Below are 20,049 nucleotides of genomic sequence, written 5' to 3' on the forward strand. Positions count from 1 at the left end.
TGTGTATTTTACACTCATAGCATATCTTGATTCAGAGTAGCTACATTTCAAGTGCCTAAGAGCACATGTGGCCAATGGCTACCATATTGGATAGCCTAGCCGAAAACAGATGTTTCCCTCTGCAGGGCCATCTGCTAGCACGGTATCCAAACAGGCCCTCTGGCAGGGCCTGTGGCCAGGCAAGGTGGTGGCCGGAATGAGTCAGATCTGCTCCGAGCCTGTGTCCTCCACAAGGGCAGTTTCAGAACATTTGATGCCAAATTGGCTCCCTCTATTGGGGCCTTCCACCTCCAGGAAACCTCCAGCCTGGCTGGCCCTGCCCCAGGTCACCCTGCAGGACCTTCGCTGTTCCTCTGAGGGAAAGGCCAAGACCTTCAGCAAGGAACTGACTACAAAAGACCGTCAAGAGTAGGGGAAGGTGGTAGTGTCTCTGGGAAGAGTCCTGGCTTGGTCGAGGAGACTTGGGTAGTTAGAGAGGGCTTCCTGGAAGAGGGGTCCAAAGCCAAAGTATCACAGCAGAGGCACAGAAGCCTCAGCAGCAGTGAACATTTACCAGACAGAGAGAAGAAGGCCTGGCTATCACCCAGCAGGTATCAACAAAGAGGGGATGTGTGGCTGGAGACACAGGGCTTCCCAGGCTCTGAAGGCCTCAAATGCCAGGGAGAAGTTTACCTTTATATCCGGGTGCCATGAGGAGCTACTGGAGGTCTAGAGCAGGAGCTGAGGGCCTCCTGGATTGGAGGAAGAGGATTCTCTCTGAGGCTCAGAAAGCACTAGGCATCATTTGGCCTGAATCCACCTTCCAACACAGGCTCAAATGCAAATTCTGACAGGTACAATTCATTACCTCCTCCAGCTGCCCTCCTTGGCCCTGCAGAAGGGCCTCCAGTTGCAACTCAAATGTTTTCATCTGCAGAAGCGTGGGAGGGTGAGCAGGTGACCCTTTAGACCCAATGAGTTACTCTCTCGGGATAGGCACTGCAGGAAAGGCATAGGGACACAGAGGCTCCAGGGTGACCTGGGCTCCCAGGGATCCCTCAGGGTTTTCAGGAACGAGCTCCTCCTCCTCCTCCTCTTCTCTCAAGTCCTGCTGTGAGTGACAAGTCCTTGGTTGCTCTGGGCATGGGTATCTCCTGAGGGCACACAGTCCTAGCTCTCCAGCTACCCAGGCCTCCCTGGGGAACTGGGAACTGGGTCCTTGCTGCCACTGCTACTGTTCCTGAGTGTTCAGGAGTAGAGTTTAGAAGGTATGACTTTTTCAATCAGAGGAAGCCATGGTAAGGATCAGTAAGCTGCCCAGGGAATCCCAGAGTATCCACACCAAAAGAATTCCTGTTCTGATCTCCCTATACAGATAGAACAACTGAGGCCCAAAGAAGGAACAGAATCTGCCTAAGTAAGTTGGTGGGAGAGCAAGGATTTATGACTCCTGGTCCAGTGCTCATCAGGAGAGCCTTACTTCGCAGAAAGGTCCCCACACAGAATAACTCTGTGCTTACCTGTTGCGGAGTCTGAAATCTTGCCAGTTGAGCTTCAGTGCTCAGTTGACATGGTCCCCTGATGAAATGCCTCCCTTGGGAGGCAGTAACACCTTATGGGGGAATGATCTTATCACCTCCTTTTCAGTCTTCCGTGTGACCTCTTCTCTCCACCTCAGTTCCCCATCTGTAAAATGTGTCAGTGGGAGGACTTGAGGGAGGAGAGAAAGCAGATTTCCCAGAAGTAGAGCCAAGCCATGGCCAAGGTGGGGGGCAGACAGCTCTGGATCCCAGGATGTGGGTCACCCCATGTGCCCCCTAAATTGCAAGGGGCGTGATGCTGGGCCCAAACCGGCAGGGACAGATGACTGGAAGAATCTCCCAAGACCCCCAGACCTTTGCCCATCAGTGTGACAGGAGAATACCTGGGCTGAATTTCCAGCCAGCCCGATGTAATGGGGGCTCAGAGCTGGATTGAAATGATTTATAGAAAATAAGTAATTCCATGTGTTTCACATACCCAATTCCGTGAACTATGACCCATAGGACAAAGGGTCATAGTTTGCACTTTTTTTTGCAAACTGCACTTTAGAAGTCAGTGCTTGGAAATGATTTCTCTCCTAGGAGGGCAGAGCTCTAATGGTATAATTTGAGGCAGAGGCAGGTGAGCTGAAAAGGTATTTGGGGGGCAGCCAAGCCTTTGAAGCCCCGGCCCCAGCACTAAATCTGGAAGCCTGTGGTTTCTGGGGGCAGGCAAAGGGACCTGGAGGGGAGCTCCTCACTCCTGTGCAGCTCAGGTCTACTAGGTGCAGAGCTGATCACATGGGCCCCATGACCCCAGGTTGGGGGTGGAGGACTCTGCGCCAATCTGGCTGCTTTAGCTGGTGCCAGTGGTGGCTCCAGCCACTCCCGGGGGCTCAGATCAGGGCAGCAGCAGCCAGCTCTACAGCCGTGGGGGGCGCCTCCCTCTATCCCAGGGCTCCCTGAGGTCAGAGGTCATGCTGAGGAAAGAAAGCCAGGTGTGTGGCTGCAGGCAAGAGCTTGATCAACCTCAGCCAAATTTACTAAGCCCTTGCTGTAAAGCTGAGGCCTCTAGAGATGGACCCTCAGTGCCCGTGGCACACAGGACTTAGCCATGTCAGGAAATGTCAGGCTTCGGAATTTTCTTTTTCTGCCCCTTTTCACACTGACACCCGGGAAAACTGGGGTTGCTGCCATGGGAACAGGAATAGCCAATGTTTAGGGTTTCCACTAGCAGACTCAGAACCCCCACCCCAAAACCTTTTTGCTTTAGCATAATTTCAGACTTAAGAAAAGTTTAAAAAATAATACAGCGAATATACTATAGACTGGTACTGGACTCCACATTTTATCACATTTGCTTTCTCTCTCTCCCTCTCTCTCTCCATATGTATACATTTTTTTTTTCCAGTGGCTTTCCTAAAAATGAGGACATTCTCTTATATAACCACAGTATAAGAATCAAAAGCAGGAAATTAACATTATTATGTTATCATTTTTTTTAATTTTTTAAAAAAATTTTGGAAAAAACTGTTTAATGTTTATTTATTTTTGAGAGAGAGAGAGACAGAGCGCAAGGTGGGGAGGGGCAGAGAGACACAGAATCCAAAGCAGGCTGACAGTGCCTGACACGGGGCTCGAAACCACGAACCCTGAGATCGTGATCCGAGCTGAAGTCAGATGTGTAACTGACTGAGCCACCCAGGCGCCCCAATATTGTTATGTTACTATTATCCAATCAACGTACCTTATTCATACTGTGCTAATTGTCCCAATAATGTCTTTTGTAACAATAACAACAAAAAATCCCAGATCATATCTTGCATTCAGTTGTCCAGTCCATTTAGTGTCCTTTTCTTTGGTCAGTTCCTCTGTCTTTGTCTTTCACAACATTGGTATGATCAGAGGGTACAGGCCAGTTAGTAGTAGGATGTCCCTCAGCTGGGTTTGTCGGGTGTTTCTTCATGAGGAGACTCGGGTTATTTGGTTTTCATAGGAATATCACAAGAAAGGATCCCACGTTGTTCTTAGGTAGGTGATGTTGATTTGTCTCATTACTGGTGATGTAACTTTTTGTTTTTGTTTTAATTGAAGCACAACATATATACAGAGAAGTACATATGCTTGATGAACTTTCACAGTCTGAACACACCTATGGAACCAGCACTTAGGTCAGCAATAGCACATCTCCAGCACCCCCACCCCCACCCCTACATCTTCATCAAGTTCCTACCTCCCAAAAGTACTCACCATCCTGACTCCTAATAGCATAAATTACATTTGTCTGGTTTTGAACTTCAAATAAATGAAATCATTCATTCCAGAAACCTCTTTAGTTTCTGGATTTTTGGCTCATATTATGTCTGCAAGATTCTCAAAGACTACTTTTTTTTTTTCCAGAGCCTACTTTTTATAATAATAAATGCACTACCTCCTACTATGAGCCTTCAGTGAAAATCAAAGAAAATACAATTTATCTACACACTTGATTCCAAAAAATTACTTTAATGCCTTAGTTGTAATATAAAGGACAGCCCTTTATAATACATGTTTATATACACAAAAAGCATAATTTTCAATAAAATAATAGGTGTTTCAGAACATAAATGCTAGCTCACAAGGTTGTGATGAGGTCTTCTGAGGCTTGTACCTATATTCAGAAGCCTCAGAACATGGCAACTACAAATTCATTCCAGCCCGAGGGACATGAGTATTGCTGCCTTCAGGATATGATTTTCCCAGACAGTGAACTCCTCTATTTTTTAGAACAGACATGAAAATATCCCATCTACTCACTGAATTTGAAAAATTTGTGTATTCATTGTACAATATTTTATAAGTCATCACATTCTAAAATGTTTTAATGTTTATTTATTTTTGAGAGAGAGAGAGAGAGAGTGAGCAGGGGAGGGGCAGAGAGAGAGGGAGACAGAATCCGAAGCAGGCCCGGCTCTGTCACCACAAACTCTGATGTGGGGCTCAAACTCATGAACCGCAAGATCATGACCTGAGCCAAAGTCAGACATTCAACCAACTGAGCCACCCAGGTGCCCCTAAGTCATCATATTTTAACTCATAGGAGGTGACATTTTGTCTCTTAAGATTATGAGTGGAACAATGCTCAAATTAGGCATAAGTGGTAAAATTCCAGGCAACATAAAGTACAATAATTCACTATATATTAAAACTGTGCAAGCATTACTCTGTGTTTCCAAATAAAATGGAACAAAGCTGCATGGAATGAATAAGTCACAGGGATAAAACACAGAGCATAGGGAATATAGTCAATGGTATTGTAATAGTGTACTATGATGATAGATGGTTCTAAGCTTGTGGTGAGCATAACGGAATGTACAGATTTGTTCACCATGTTGCACAAATGAAACATTGTAAATCAACTATACTTCAGTTTAAAAAAAGAATTAAAAAATATTTTTTAATGTTTCTTTATTTTTGAGAGAGAGTGTGTGAGAGAGAGACAGGGTGTGGGTGGGGGAGGGGCAGAGGACAAAGGAGACCTAGAATGCGAAGCAGTCTCCAGGCTCTGAGCTGTCAGCACAAAGCCTGACACAGGGCTCGAACCCAGGAACCGTGAGATCATGACCTGAGCCAAAGTCAGACACTGACTTTGACACTTAGCCGACTGAGCTATTCAGGTGCCCCTAAAAAAAGAATTTTAAAAAAGGAACAATGTTGCAGGCTTAGATGAAGATAAACAGATTCTTCACCTGTTTGAATATCCAGGTGAGATGTTGGAAGGTAGGGCAGGTCTCAGATAATCCTTTGTTATGCGAAACTGTCCTGTAGGACTTCTAGCACCCCTGACAACCCCAAATGCCAGGGTTCTCCCCAACCGTGTGACAACTGTCCCCTAGATGCCCTACATGCTCTCTGGGGTGTACCACAAGTCTAGGGGACAAAAGAGGAGGCCATCTGGAGGTCAAAGAACCACAGGGAGGGGCACCCGAGTAGGGCACAGGGTCGAGGATTGGCAGAGCCTGAAGGAAGTAAGGGCCCAGGTGACAGAACTAACGGGGGACTATAAGGTAGATCCTCTCCGTAGGCAGCTCCTGAGGGAGTAGGTTGGTCCTAAAGATGGAGGGTTGCAGATCCTGTGTGGACTTTGCTACCTATCACTGAGTCTTCCTTCGTAGGAGACCACAGGACCTACACTTTCCTGGGCCCTGCATGGATACCTGCTCAACTACTCTGAGCCCCCTCAGGAACTGCACCTCCTAACAGACATAGGGGACCCCATCAGCTGAAGCCCCGATGGGGGCCTCCATGAGCTGAAAACCCATCTAAGCCACACACCGAAAGGATTATGGGGCCTTCACGTATGTAATTAAATATAAGAACAGTACAAGATGATACTAAACTGATAGGTAACTATAAGGAAGGTAAACATAATTCTGATTTCTCTCATCACACTTTTATTTTAATAAAATATGAACTAACCTATTATTTTAAGGCACCTTCCTTTGGACTCCCTGAGAACATGCTCCATGTGCCTGTGGCATGACCCACCAGTGAACACAATCCGTGAATTGTCTTTTTTTTTTTTTTTTTTTTCATGAATTGACTCACTTAATTAACTCATTTCCTGAATTGACCCAAGACCTTTTGAAGTGGGTACCATTCTTATTCCCATTTTGCCGATGAGATACTGAGGATCAGATTGAGATACTTGCTCCAGGTCACATAGTTGGAGCTGGGGCCGGATTGGCCTACCTTGGAACCAAGTCTATGCCACCCCTCTCCGGGCTCCTTGAAAGGCATTAGTCGGTCTCCCCACTAATGACAGTATCACAATAAGCATTGTGGAATGATGCATACAAGTGTGCGCGCACACACACACACACACACACACACTCCCTCCACCAGCTCTAGGCAGTGAGATGCTCAGGCGCTTCCTGCAGTGTATTTACGCCCCCTTGTGGCCACGTGTGAGCCTGTAGCTTGGTCTCTGGTCCATCTTCGTATTCACTAGCAAGAGCCCAGCCTAGCCATGCTAGGAAAGAACCCTTGCCCAGCCGGTTACCACTTGTCAAAATATTTAAAATATTTTTGCTGCTGTTTGTGCTCCTGCTCTGCTTGACACCCTAAGCTCTTGCTTCTTCTGCTGTCCAGGGCCTCCAGTGCTGGGTGAAGCACGCAACTTGTCAGTGCCACTGAGCACCACTGGGCTCTTGGGGAAAGGGCATGTGGAGGCCTGAGGTAATGGCCCCACTGTTTGCCAAAGGTATGGAGGATGGGGAGGGCACTCCGGGGAGGGGGGGGAACAGCAGGGACTTTGCCCTGGAAATCGACGGTAAGTGTGAAAATAAAAGGCTGAATTAAATTTGACCCAGTCTCCAGCATAGCCTGGGGATGGGGGTGCCCTGATTACATTGACAGGTCCTAGTTCTTCAGACAGAAATAGCTTCAGAGCCAAGAAAGGAGGACAGCTCTGCTTCAGCACCCTCACATACTCCTTTCTGCCCCCATTCTGTAGTCACTATACAGCTAGGAGGAGGGATATGCCCCCACAACATACATGGGAATGGCTGCCCCCATTCAGCAGATGGAGATACAGAGGCTCTAAATTTGACTGAGGTCCGTTGCCCAAGTCATGCATCCGGTTAATGACAGCACTGGGGTTCTCATGTCTGCCTGACCCGCAGTCCAGCCTCTGAAACCACCACATTACATGGGGTGCTTTGTGCTAGAGGAGGCTCTTGTCTTTTGGAAAAGCAGGTGTAAAAAAATGCTCAAGAGGGGCCTGGATGGCTCAGTTTGTTAAGCATCTGGCTTCGGCTCAGGTCATGATCTCACAGTTCAGGATTTCAAGCTCCAAGTCAGATTCTGCGCTGACAGCTCAGAGCCTGGAGCCTGCTTTGGATTTTGTGTCTCCCTCTCTTTCTCTCTCTCTCTGCCCCTCCCCCACTTGTGTGTACGCTCTCTCTCTCTCTCTCTCAAAAACAAATAAGTAAATTAGAAAAATTAAAAAAATTAAAATAAAAAGATGGCTAAACAAAAATACAGTATGCTGAGAGGGTAACTGTCTTCCCTCAGGAGAACTCTTCCTCTGGCTTCAGAGAAGCTCAAATTGGCCCCTCAGTCTATTAAATGTGGAAAGTTTCTAGAAGAGTGGCTTGGATGTGAGTCCAGAGAGTAGGACCCAGACTCTTCTTAGCCACAACCTTAAAGTGGGACCCCCAGGAACCTGGTGAAGTCAGTTCAGGTTTCTGGACTTTATTTTGTGCTTCGGATATATGGGCATCTCATGAAGTACATGGGTTCTGTTAGATGGGATTTTAGAGCAAAAAGGAGGTTCGTGGGGAAATGTTTGGAATTGCTGCAATAAAGTTGGATGAATTCCTTTTACTGCACCATTTCTCAGGGCCTTAACTAAGTTGTTCATTGTGAAGCTCTTCCAGGGGTGGGTAGTAGAGACATGCTTCTTTTCTCTCAAAACATTTTCTGGGATGGTGCTCCATGGATCACACTTTCAGAAGGCGTGGGTGAGATGATCTCAAGTTCTTTCCAGCTCTGGCCCAAGGGTTGGAGATGGGGCAGGCAGCCCTGGCCATAAAATTCAAGCCCTTCCCTTGGTTCACAAGGTGAAGACCTTTGTCCTTACCGTTCTCTCTCCATGGAATGCTCTTTCCCAGATAGGCCAGGCTCACTCTCTAACTTCCTTCAGATCTCTCTCCAAAGCCTATCTTATCAGAGGAACCTTCCCTGATTTCCAGACATAAAATAGCCCTCTGGTCCCCACCCCTCTCCCTAGCTGCCTCCCTTGCCCCAGAACAGCCCACTCTGCCTTCTTCTCTCCCACTCTTAGGTGTAAGTGTGTGGGACAGACATTATTGGGGGTTTTCCTGATTATTAAATACATGCTGCATGTTAAAAAAGAAAAAAAAGCATATAAAGAAATACATGGAAAAGGAAAGAATGTGAAAGTTTCATGACCCAGAGATAAGCATTGTTAACTGTCGGCATGTGTCCTGCTAGATTTTTCTTTGCACGCAGAGAGGCATGCACAAAGGAAAAAAGAGGAGAAGAAACGCATACATGAAATATCGTTATTATCAAAACCAAACTCTCTGTTGTAATCTGGTTTTTCGTTTGATGTTCTGTCCTGTCCTAATAGCTCCTTCCTGGCCTTTCCAACCCCACATTTGGCATCTTGTTGGATGCTGGGGACAATTGCTCAAGTGACACTGCACCCCCCACCCCTGAACCTAGCTCACTGTGTTCTCTGGTCCCTCAAGGAGTTGCCCCTGGGCCTGAAAAGGGTGCTCCAGGTACCGGGGGTGGGGCCTCCGCAGGGATGGCACACAGCAGCGGCTGGGCACCCTCAGTTTCTTGGACAATGTCACAGGGTAGCACAAGCCACGCCACAGGCCCACTGCTTGCTGACTGAACCTATTCCATACCCTGCAGCTTCAAGAGAAAGCAGGAAAACCATGCGCCTCCAGGGGCTCCAGGGCTGTCTTCCAACTTCCTCTTGCCTCCTCTTACCCACACCAGACCCCTCGAGCTGTTCTTCTGCTCCATTCCCAATTTACTTTCAAGAAAGAATATGAGTCATAGGCAACTTGGAGTGCTAGTGACAAGTACAAGGCCCACAAAATTGCCCCTTCCAAGCGAGGAGCTCTACAGAGGCCCAGAGAGAGGAAGTAAGTGACTGGGCCAGGATCACACAGCAAATAAGTGCCAGAACTGGGTCTTAGGCTTGGGACTTGAGGACGATGGAAAATTCTGGGCGTGCCAGTGGTTAAGTCTGAGTAGAGACAGCTGTGGGATGATGGTGGAAAAGGGAATGATTATTTTGGGGTCACAGGGGAAGACCTCTGGCCTACATCATCAGAGCCTTGGGTGCAGCTGATCTGTCAAACAGGTGAAAGACATTGATCTGCGTTTGGAGAAGCGTTAAAGAGACAGAAACACAGGTTGTATTTCCCCCAAAGGGTCTGCCCATCCTCCTCTAGTGAAGGGAAATCTTTAGCTTTGGCTCTATGAGCTAGGAGCTTAACACAACCACTTTGAGGCTTCCTAATTGCCCGCAAGCTCTGTTGCTTCAGGGCAGGTTTGAGAGGAGGGCTGAGACAAGATTTGTGTTTTTTAAAAATTCCCATGGGGCGCCCGGGTGGTTCAGTCAGTTAAGCTCAGGTCATGATCTTGTAGTTCATGAGTTCGAGCCCCGAGTCAGGTTCTGTGCTGACAGCTCAGAGCCTGGAGCCTGCTTCCTATTCTGTGTCTCGCTCTCTCTCTGCCCCTTCCCTGCTCACACTCTGTCTCTTTCTGTCTCTTAAAAATAAATACAACATTAAAAAAAAAATTCCCAAGCCTTTGTCACTATCATCCTCAAGACTTGTGAAATATGTCCTTGAGGTTGCTGCTCTGCAGGGAGTGGTTACCGTTACCATTCCCTCTGAAGGAAAAGGGGCCCTGGGGAGGCGGGGGGGGGGGGGGGGGTGCGTACACACACGTGTGTCCATGTGCGTGGTCAATGTGGGAGGAGACAGTGCGAGGAAAAGTCACCTGTTTGGCCAGAGGTGGTGAAGTTGAATTACTTGATTTAGGATGACACTGGTCTGTGAGGCGACTGTCGGAGGGCACAGATGTGCTCAGATCAGCAGGAAGGCTTTTCTGGGTTTATTCAGTTGCACTGGGGAGCACTAAGGTCACAGAACTGCTCCAAGGGGAAGCACGTCTGCTCGGCCACAAAGAAAGATATCTGGGGTTTTTACAAACTCTTACAGATATCAGGCCTAGATGTATAGTTTTGACAGTTGGACAAAAAGCTATCTGCTACTCTCTCAGTTCCTCCTGACACAAGATAATCTCAGATCCAGCTTTCCTAACATTCCATGGAAGCCCCTATTTGTATGGCTATAAAATCAGGGAATTTTGCCAGAATCATCCAAGGGATCTAACTCCCTACTCCGGTTAGGCCTGTGGTTGTTTTTTAAAATATAGTTTTGCTGCTGCTGCTGCTGCTGCTGCTGCTTCTCTCCCTCCTCCTCCTCTTTCTTCTTCTTGATTATACAAGAAATGCCAGATGGAGTAATATATGTGTATGTTTACTGTAGAAAATTTCTCTTTCTCTCTCTCTCTCTCTGCCCCTCACTCATTTGTGCCCTCTTTCTCTCTCAAAAGAAAAGAAAAAGAAAATTTCTAATGTTTACCTTTGACTGCCTATTTAGGGTAAATTAAAATAAGTAGAATTGGAGCACCTGGGTGGTTGTGTCAGTTAAGCTGTCTAACTTCAGCTCAGGTCATGATCTCAAGGTTTATGGGTTTGAACGCCGAGTAGGGCTCTGTGCTGACAGCTCAGACCCTGAGCTTGCTTCAGATTCTATGTCTCCCTCTCTCTCTGTTCCTCCCCCGCTAATGCTCTGTCTCTGTCTCAAAAATAAATAAAACACATTTAAAAAAAAGAAGTAGAATTAGTGGATCAAAAATCTGTCCATTGGGTAGCCTCAATTTACACTCCTACCTGCCCAGAAGGCAATGCCTACTCACCAACATGAAGTACTAATCTGTTTTAATGATTGTCAGGTTGTTTGACAAAAACCAGTATCTTGTTTTAATTCTTATTTGCTTGGTTTTGACTGAGGCTGAATCTTTTTAAATTTCCTCAGAAAATGACAGCTGATCTGCTGCTTTTCCTTTCTTGAGGAGAGATCAGACCTTTTCCTTCATTTTTCTTCTTTTAAGACCTTGAGACAAGAAGCACTGGGAGACTGGCTGGGGTTCTTGGGCTAGCCATCATATGTTGGTGACGGAGCTAGCTACAGCCTCTAAACGAAAGCTCCAGTGCACACAAAATCTTCAAAGATACATTTTTACTTTGGAATTGTTGTGTGTGGTAACTTAAAAAAAACTCTGCGGTTTCAGACTTAGCAGAGTGATGTAATTTCTCTCAGGAAAGTGTGGTGGGGGCAGCCATCTGTGTGCCTCCAGTAGTCACCTCAGGCACCCATAAATGCCTGCAGATGAACTGATTAAACTGTGCTGACTCTGTCCTTAAGGATGACCCTTTGTCACTCCAAATGAACTATCTATACAAAACCTAAAAATAAAACTTACGCCCATTTATTTACAATGCCTTAGAGTTATCTTTACTTTCAGTCTGAAACAGCCTTCTCAATATCCAGGAAGAGAGATATTGCAAATTCTGACTTACCAGAAAACTTCCTGAAAGGGCCAAGGGTGAGTGGCAGTATAAACGTCAAACCAGATGCAAGTCTGACAGGAGCGGTATTATGGCAGGCATGTCCTCGGGTCCAGGTGGGCTGGCCAGGCTCTCCAGGTAAACCAGTGTGTCTCGCTTCCAGAAGACTACATTCTCAGGGCTCCAAGTGGCATTTCTGGTCTCTGCCTCCAGGGAAGGACTGTACTTGCCTTACGATAATAAGGAAGCAGGGGATAACTGCAATCCCACAATACGAGGGACTGAGGGGTTATCTGGTGTCTTGGTTCTCAGTCTTTCTCAACCTACCAACCAGTAACCATTTCTACTAACTGTCAGTGGTCAGATCAATATAAATGTCTTTTGAAGGCCCAACGGCCCCTGGGAACCAATGAAAACTTTAGAGCAGGAGTTTGAGTTTTAGAAGGGTCACTGCCTGTTCCGTACAGGAAGAGCAGCTGAGTCGTAAAGTGAACGTAGGGAGACCAGATGAGAGGATTGGAATAGGGTAGCTGGAGGCAAATGTGTGGATTGCAGAGATACTCAGGAGATAAGATTAGCAGGATTAGATAACAGGAGAGGGGCTGGAAAGAGGGAGCAGTTAAGACTCCCAGGATTCTGTTGAGGCTATCTGGGAAGATGGTGGGGCCATTATTGGGTTAGGGTAGGAAAGGAAGGGCGAGTTTGGTAGGAAGGTGAGTTCTGAGCGAGATGTGTTCGAGGCGTACATAGGGCCTCCAAAGGAAGGCGTCCAAATGGTTGAACACAAGGCTGTGACGCTTGGGAGAGAGGTCTGGATTTGGTGGGCAAAGCAAAGGAGAGGAAACCGTGCGGCATTACTAACAGTAAAGAATTGGAGAGGATGCTGGGTTCGGGGTGTGCAGAGTGTGGGCCATCAGGTGGCGGGGTAGCTCGGTCCCTGATTGCCTGGTCGCGTAGCCGGGAACTCTGCTCACCCACGGTCGGAGCCCAGAAGGGTGCGGATGGGTGGGGAGGAACTGGATTTAGCTCCTCCCGCCCGGCCTGCCCTGTCGCCCTCCTCAGCCATTGGGTAATTCTTCTGTCCGTCAAAGGCCCGCCTCCGCAGGTGAACCAATAAGAGCTGGAGAGAGGATGCTTCCTTCTCCATCTGGATCTGCACAAGGGGTTGCTTCAAGGAGGTGAGGCGGGAGTGGCGGCAGCCGCAGCACTGTGCGCAGGCGTGGAACTGACGGGACGGACCCGGTGGCAGTGGCGCAAGCTGGTGAGTGGGGAGCGAGGGTCCGAGGTAGGGAAGGGGGCGATCGCAGGATGGGGACCCCTCCAGCCCCGCCGGGCGTCCCCGGAGCCCAGCCCTCTGCGGCCGTCAGAATCGGTTCAGATGATGAGGTGGAAAGCGGAGGTGAGGTGAAATGAGGTGAGGGGGCGGGCCCGCAGTCACGGTCACCCCACCGCGCGCACGCGCCACGTGGGCTCTCGGACTCGCCAAGGACCCTTGGCTTCGGACCCCGGCACACGCACTAGCTGCGTTAGCCCTTGGAGCACCTCTGTGAGTTCGGCGCCTCGACTGAATTTCTCTATTTTACAGGCTGGGAAGCTGGAGCTCAGGGATGTGGCCGCGCCGGGGTACGGGCGCGATCGGGCTTGATAGACTCCAGAGATCGCACTCTTATCTATGAGGCTGTGGGGCCGAGACTTGAACTTGGGACCTGTGTTTTCTTCAGGGACGTGAAATTGTTTGGGTCCCGGCTGCGGCGGACCAACTTGCGTCCGGCGCTGCTCCCTGATTTCTCTGCAGGGCCCTGGAAGGGTGGGAGGTGCCAGGCGGCCTCTGTGGGCGTTGACCTACCGCTCCTGCCCCAAGTTCAGCGGGGTGGGCTGGCGGGGAGGAGGACGATCCTCAGTTCTGAGAGTTCCCAGTGCCCCAACAGACAAACTGGCAGAGGGCAGGTCTCCTGAACGAAATCCGAAAACACGTGGGAAACGCTCCTCTTAGGTCACCCGGGAAAATAGAAAATAGAGCAGGTTTTTTTGTTTGTTTTGCTTTGCTTTTTGTCTAAGAAGAGGTATCCTCAGCGTCTGTTGAAGGTGGTAGGAAACTGTTCCCTTCATGTCCTTGTGGAGGCAGATGTGAACATTTTGGAGATCAGTTTGGCATTATGAGTCTACACCCTTTGACCTACTGATTCCTCCTTTGGGAAATAAGTAGATTAAAACCTAAGTAGGGAAAAGGTTGGTGCATAAGGCAGTGCAATTTGGTGTTTTATCCATAGCCAGTAGAAACGACTTCTAAATCTACAACAATAGAGAACAGTTAAGGAAATTGAGATTGTTTATGCCAAAATAGGGTAGTACACATCCCTGAAATGTCTTTATCATGAATAAAATGCTTAAAAGAAAAAAAAAAAAATAGATTGTAAGTTGTGGTTTCAGTTGTATAAAAATGTATACAGAGTGACCAGAGGAGTCACTTAATGATAAAAGTATAACCACCTTTTTGGAGCAGAAGGATCATATTTCATTGAATCCTCACAAAACCTTATAAGATGGGTATTCCCATCCCCCTGACAGACAGCTGGAGCTCAGGCAAGTGAAGCAGTGTGTCTGATGTTAGACAGCTGGTGTCACACCTGGTGTGCTGTTGGGCCTTTGGAAATGCTGCATCTAGCCAATATTTGAGGACCTGTTGTGTGTTGCATGGGGCTGGAGAGCCACTGGTGAGTAAGGGTTCCTGAATTCATGGAGCGTATAGACTAGTGGAGAAGCAGATAGATATTTAAATAAACACTTACAGTCTGTTGGGGAAAGTGAACCTGGGAGCTAGACACTGGGCTCTGGCAAGGGAAATATTTGGGAAGGAAAATATAAAGGGGCCCCTGGGTCAGCTGTGAGCAATGAGTGAGTTCTGTGGGGAAGCCTTCAGTGGCTCTGTATGAATGGAGAGCATATAAAAATCCTGTTTTTCTCATTTTCTGAAATGTTATTTATGCATTGTAATGGGAGGTAGGGAGACTTGCTTAAGTATTTTGAATTTAGTCAACTGTTTTACTATTTTTTAAAATTTTGTTTTTTGAGAGAGAGAGCTCAAAGAGAGAGAGAGAGCGCACAAGCAGGGGAGGGGCAGAAAGAGAGCAGGGGGATGAAGGATCCAAAGCAGGCTCCTCATTGACAGCAGAGAACCCGAAATCAGGAATTCAGGGTCAGGAACCATAAGATCACGACCTAAGCCGAAGCCGGTCACTTAACTCACAGAACCACCCAACTCTTTTAAAGTTTATCTTAAAACACTTTTGTTCAGAATGGTAGCAAAATAAATGTTTTCAGAAGTCTGTTTTTAAGAAATTAAATTTGAATTTTCTTCAACTCTTTAATTTTCAGGTTTAAAGAAAGCCCCTTTTGCGAAAGGAACACATTTGCCGGTATCGCTGCAAAATGTCAAGTACTTTGCCCTTCTGGATCTTAAATTCTGCAAGGAACAGCATTGCCACGTTACAAGGGGGCAGACGTTTGTATTCAAGGTGTGCCTCAAATAGAAATAAATCAAGATGGAGACTCTTTTCCCAGGGACCAGTCACCCTGAAGAGCAGTGCCCCGTGCAGTGGCTTTGCCCTGCAGAAAGCCTACAGACACACGTCAACAGAGGAAGACGATTTCCACTTGCAACTCAGCCCTGAGCAGGTAAATGAAGTGCTGCGAGCCGGTGAGTCGGCTCACAAGATCCTCGACCTCGTCAGTGGAGCCCCAAATTCAGTGTTACGGTTTGAGAGCAACCAACTGGCTGCCAATTCCCCAGTGGAGGACCGGCGAGGTGTGGCTTCCTGCCTGCAGACCAGCGGGCTGATGTTTGGCATCTTCGATGGACATGGTGGCCATGCATGTGCTCAAGCAGTGAGCGAGAGGCTCTTCTACTATGTGGCGGTGTCGCTGATGTCCCAGCAGACCCTGGAGCGGATGGAGGGAGCCATGGAAAGCATGAAGCCCCTGATGCCCATCCTGCAATGGCTCAAGCACCCAGGGGACAGTATCTACAAGGATGTCACGTCAGTGCACCTTGATCACCTCCGTGTCTACTGGCAGGAACTGCTTGACCTGCACATGGAAATGGGACTCAACATTAAGGAAGCATTAATGTATTCCTTCCAGAGACTGGATTCTGACATCTCGCTGGAAGTCCAGGCCCCCCTGGAAGATGAGATGACGAGGAACCTTTCACTCCAGGTGGCCTTCTCTGGGGCTACAGCTTGCATGGCCCATGTTGATGGAGTTCACTTGCATGTGGCAAACGCTGGTGACTGTCGGGCCATCCTTGGGGTCCAGGAGGACAATGGCATGTGGTCTTGTCTGCCCCTCACACGCGACCACAATGCCTGGAACCAAGCTGAGCTGTCACGGCTAAAGAGGGAGCACCCTGAATCAGAGGACAGGACAGTCATTGTGGACAACAGGCTGCTGGGCGTGCTCATGCCCTGCAGGGCCTTCGGGGATGTCCAGCTGAAGTGGAGTAAAGAGCTGCAGCGCAGTGTCCTGGAGAGGGGCTTTGACACCGAGGCCCTCAACATTTACCAGTTCACCCCCCCACACTACCACACTCCACCCTACCTGACTGCTGAGCCTGAGGTCACCTACCACCGGCTGAGGCCCCAGGATAAGTTCCTTGTGTTGGCCTCAGATGGCCTGTGGGACGTGCTGGACAATGAGGATGTGGTGAGGCTGGTGGTGGAGCACCTGGCAGAAGCAAGTCGGCACAAGCCGGACCTGGCCCAGAGACCCGCCAACCTAGGACTCATGCAGAGCCTGCTGCAGCAGAGGAGAGCCCAGGGGCTGTGCGCGGCCGACCAAAATGCAGCCACGCGTCTGATCAGACACGCCATAGGGAGCAATGAGTATGGGGAGATGGAACCAGAGCGGCTAACAGCGATGCTGACTTTGCCAGAGGACTTGGCGAGGATGTACAGGGATGACATCACTGTCACCGTGGTGTATTTTAACTCAGACTCAATTGACGCATATTACAAAGGGGGTTAAGAGTGTCCCGTATTGCCAAGGTTAACTTAAATGCTTTTCTAAGACATTTTCATTTACTCTTAAACTGGCTATTCAGACCTTACTGTTAAAAAGGCAGGCCGAGGTAGCTGGGCTTAATAATAGACTGACGTGAGGAAAAGCCAGGCTCGGTTTAAAAACAGTAGCAGTGATTTCATGCCACAGTGTGTTTTGGTCACCGCTTCTGCATAGAGAGGGCAGAGCATTGAGACCATAGAATTGGCTTGGGCCCATAGCCAAAGTCCTTTTGTAAAGACGTTGTTGTCGTTAAGCCATCATCAGCCTGAGCCTTCAAAGGGTAAATGTAATCATCGTCCTAAGACTATGAAGAACTTCGGGATTTCCTGATGTTGTGCAGAATCTGCAAACTTGGTAGTTTTCCTCAATTTACAATCGCGGACTTATTTTTAAATGACTAAGACCTAGGTTTACAGAGAATACTCTTTTCTATGCAATATTCTAACTTTTTGTGTGATTATACTTGTGAAAACATTTTGTGATGCTGCATCCTGGTGTGTTTTTGTTTATGTTAAAACAGTCCTCAAACTTGCAAACAGGCCTGCTGTAAGCATGCTTGGGATGATTTGTCTTGGTTTTCAGCTGAGAGTGAGAGGGGCGAGGCCTCTGGACCAGCTGATGAATTGGCTCGTGCCACTTGTGATACCTTCCACTGTGTCCCACCCCTTGAACCTTGAGCCATACTAGAAGGTAACTTCTATCTAAGCCTTAACTCCTCGCCTTCCCGGCATTAATAAAATATGCTCCAGGGCTTAGCCTCTGTGGGGCTATTTATAGCACTTAGCCTTTCTGATTATACCTCTCAAACGTTCTTCTGTTCATTCCACCTAATATTCCTACCTCTGCTCTGCCAAACTCCCTCACTCCACTGCTACTGACTATATGCACGCAGTATTGTCTGGAAAGAAGGCTCCCTCTTCAAATGGTTATAGGGGAGGAAAAAATGCGATCGTGTAATATGGTAGTTGTGACAGATGTGCAGGCAGGACTGGCTTATGCAGTGGATTATGGACCTAAGATTCAGCCCAAATCTGGACAGGTGAAAACATGAAGAGCTTGAGAAGTCACTAACCAGGGCTGCCTGTCTGTGTCCCGAGAGGCAGTGGGGAAGAAGGAGGGAGATTTGTCAGACGGGATGCTTGCCCTAAGACTGTGGGATAAACCGCCATGGCTTCTCCTCAGGAGCCAGACCATATTTAGTATAGGAGTTGGGGCAAAAATAAAACTGCAACCTGTAATGGCTTCTGTGGGCAGCACAGTCTTTGTGTTTATTTCAAATTAAACCACGTGGGTCCTTTTTGGGGGAAAGAATTTCGTGTTCTCGTGAAATGCTGCGGCATTTACACAACAGGAAATGTGTCCCTAAATGGAAACACAAATATAATCCCACAAAGCTGACAGTTCTGTCTTCCTGCACTACGTTAGTTGATCCCTCTCCTCATCTTCCACCTTGTACCATCCACTGAAAGAAACAAGCAAGTTTGACTTTTCACGTCCCAGTGATACTCATTCAAGTCTTGGAGTGCTTTTAACTTGGGGACATTTCCCTGTCTGTTTTCCAGTGCAGCTGTTCAGTGATTGGGCTTCAGCTCCGGTCAGTGCTTAAGCCTTGGTCCTTTTATTCTGAAATCATTAGTGTTCCTTTCGACCTCCTGGATCATAACTGAGAAATAAAACGTGAATGACTGCCATTGTGCTTGCATGAAGGTTTGTTGCTAAAGTTGAAGACTGCTTGTCTGCCATCCTTTGTTCTTTATGTCAGCTAAACCCTGGCACACCGTCGGAGCATTTACAGGGATTACAGAGTGTATGAATCCCGTTTTGGAGCCTAGCAAAGGTCATAAAATGCGTCTGACTCAGTAACTTGCAGGACAGCTGAGAGAATACAGACTTCCCACCTGCTTCTCCAAGCTTATCTGTGTTTTTTCTCTGCCTAATATATTTCCCGCTTTCTAATTGTAGTATATCGAGATGGAAGAAAGGCCAGTTTATTGTCTGCCCTTTTCTACTGTGAACTCTGTCAGCTCTTTCCATGAATGCTCCAAGGAGAGTCTCCTGGTTAACCCCCAGCATGTCTGTCTCCTTGACCACAATTCTGGTGTCTGTGGCCTCTCTGAGACATGGGCTACTGTCAGAGGACACTGGAATTTGAGAGGGGGATGGTGGTACTTGTCAGTCTTCTAAAGCATTTATTATTCCTTTTAGTAAAGATTTCCATATTGAGACATCTAAAATCAACTAAAAAATAAGATTGAACATTTAATATTTTGGATATACCTTGAATAAAGTATGCTTTGGTTCTTTAAATTGCATATAATTTTAGGGAAGAAACTTTGTAATATTGGCATAATTTAGATATTGTTTTATGTATAAATATCACAGCTCCGCTAACTGGGAATTGGTCAAAATGGTTGAGAAGATTGTATTAGTTTTAAATGCAGGTTAGTAGCCTCAGTCAAGTTACTTAGATTGGGTTTTCTGAAATATTATTTGTAACATTAAAGCTAATTTGTTATATATTTAAAAAAGCTAATGTGTTATAATGAAAATGTGAACTTTGATGTATGTTAATATATAAACACAGTTTTCCAGAAGTATGATTGGCCTAAAAGGTCTTTAGTATTGGGCACACTGGGTAAAAGTTCAGGCTAAACACAACTGAGCTGGCACCCTTTTAGGCATAAGAGAAATATAAACAGCTTGAACTTGAGTCAGTTAAAGAAGAAAATAATGGATTGTATGGAATAAGAATATGTGTTCAGAATGAATCTGGCTTGACTCTTTCGTCCATCGGTCCCTGGTAACCTATCTTCATTTGACAGTTCTTGGGAGGCCTTGCCTTCCCAGATTAAACCAGAGTATCTTGGAACTGAGCCATCCTAGTTTCATCTTAAAGTGGTGCATTTGTCTCTGAACATGACTCCTTCCCCTGGTGGAAAAAGCCCAAGTAGGTTTGGAGCTGGGGTCTAAAGCCTGGTGGTACAGCTGTCATGCAAGCAGCCTCGTGCATCGCCGAGGGGGAAAGGACTGCTGTGCAACCATTTCCCGAGCAGCCTGGAGCTCCGTCCCTTATACTTTGGGCACCTGATGTTGAACTTGCTTCCTGGAAAATAATTTGTTATCAAGCATTTACTTGGACAAATTACTAACCATGTTCTTTAATATTTACTGACATTTGTATTTTAAGCTGTACTCCCATGATCTTATTTGACATTGATTTTCTGACTATTAGAGATATTTAAATGAAACTCGTAAATAAAAGACAAAATGAGATTTGGTTTCTTTTGGTTTGATATTAATTTCTTTAGGTCTGTAGGGTGCTAGATT

At 47.1% G+C, this 20,049-nt stretch overlaps 1 protein-coding gene and 1 long non-coding RNA gene across 4 annotated transcripts; one reads left to right on the top strand and one right to left on the bottom strand.

Annotated features, from left to right (window-relative positions):
* Positions 1–888: 888 nt before the first annotated feature.
* Positions 889–12,749, bottom strand: LOC132690303 (uncharacterized). The gene is made up of 3 exons (XR_013552503.1): positions 11,677–12,749; positions 3,247–3,651; positions 889–1,665 (listed from the first exon to the last, which is right to left on the bottom strand). It is a non-coding gene; the product is annotated as an uncharacterized LOC132690303 (long non-coding RNA).
* PDP2 (pyruvate dehydrogenase phosphatase catalytic subunit 2) lies at positions 11,752–19,993 on the top strand. Of its 3 annotated transcripts, XM_060650568.2 has the most exons (3): positions 11,752–11,802; positions 12,756–12,925; positions 15,040–19,993. In XM_060650568.2, the coding sequence occupies exon 3, from the start codon at positions 15,094–15,096 to the stop codon at positions 16,684–16,686; it is 1,593 nt and encodes a 530-aa protein (XP_060506551.1). In that variant the 5' UTR covers positions 11,752–11,802; positions 12,756–12,925; positions 15,040–15,093; the 3' UTR covers positions 16,687–19,993. The 3 variants fall into 3 exon arrangements, with proteins under 3 accessions (XP_060506551.1, XP_060506553.1, XP_060506552.1); XM_060650570.2 differs by lacking the exons at positions 11,752–11,802; positions 12,756–12,925 and adding an exon at positions 12,936–13,063; XM_060650569.2 differs by lacking the exons at positions 11,752–11,802; positions 12,756–12,925 and adding an exon at positions 13,076–13,210.
* The last annotated feature ends 56 nt before the right edge of the window (positions 19,994–20,049 follow it).

Source organism: Panthera onca, chromosome E2 (assembly GCF_046562875.1).
Source record: "Panthera onca isolate mPanOnc1 chromosome E2, mPanOnc1 haplotype 2, whole genome shotgun sequence".
NCBI classification, from domain to species: domain Eukaryota; kingdom Metazoa; phylum Chordata; class Mammalia; order Carnivora; family Felidae; genus Panthera; species Panthera onca.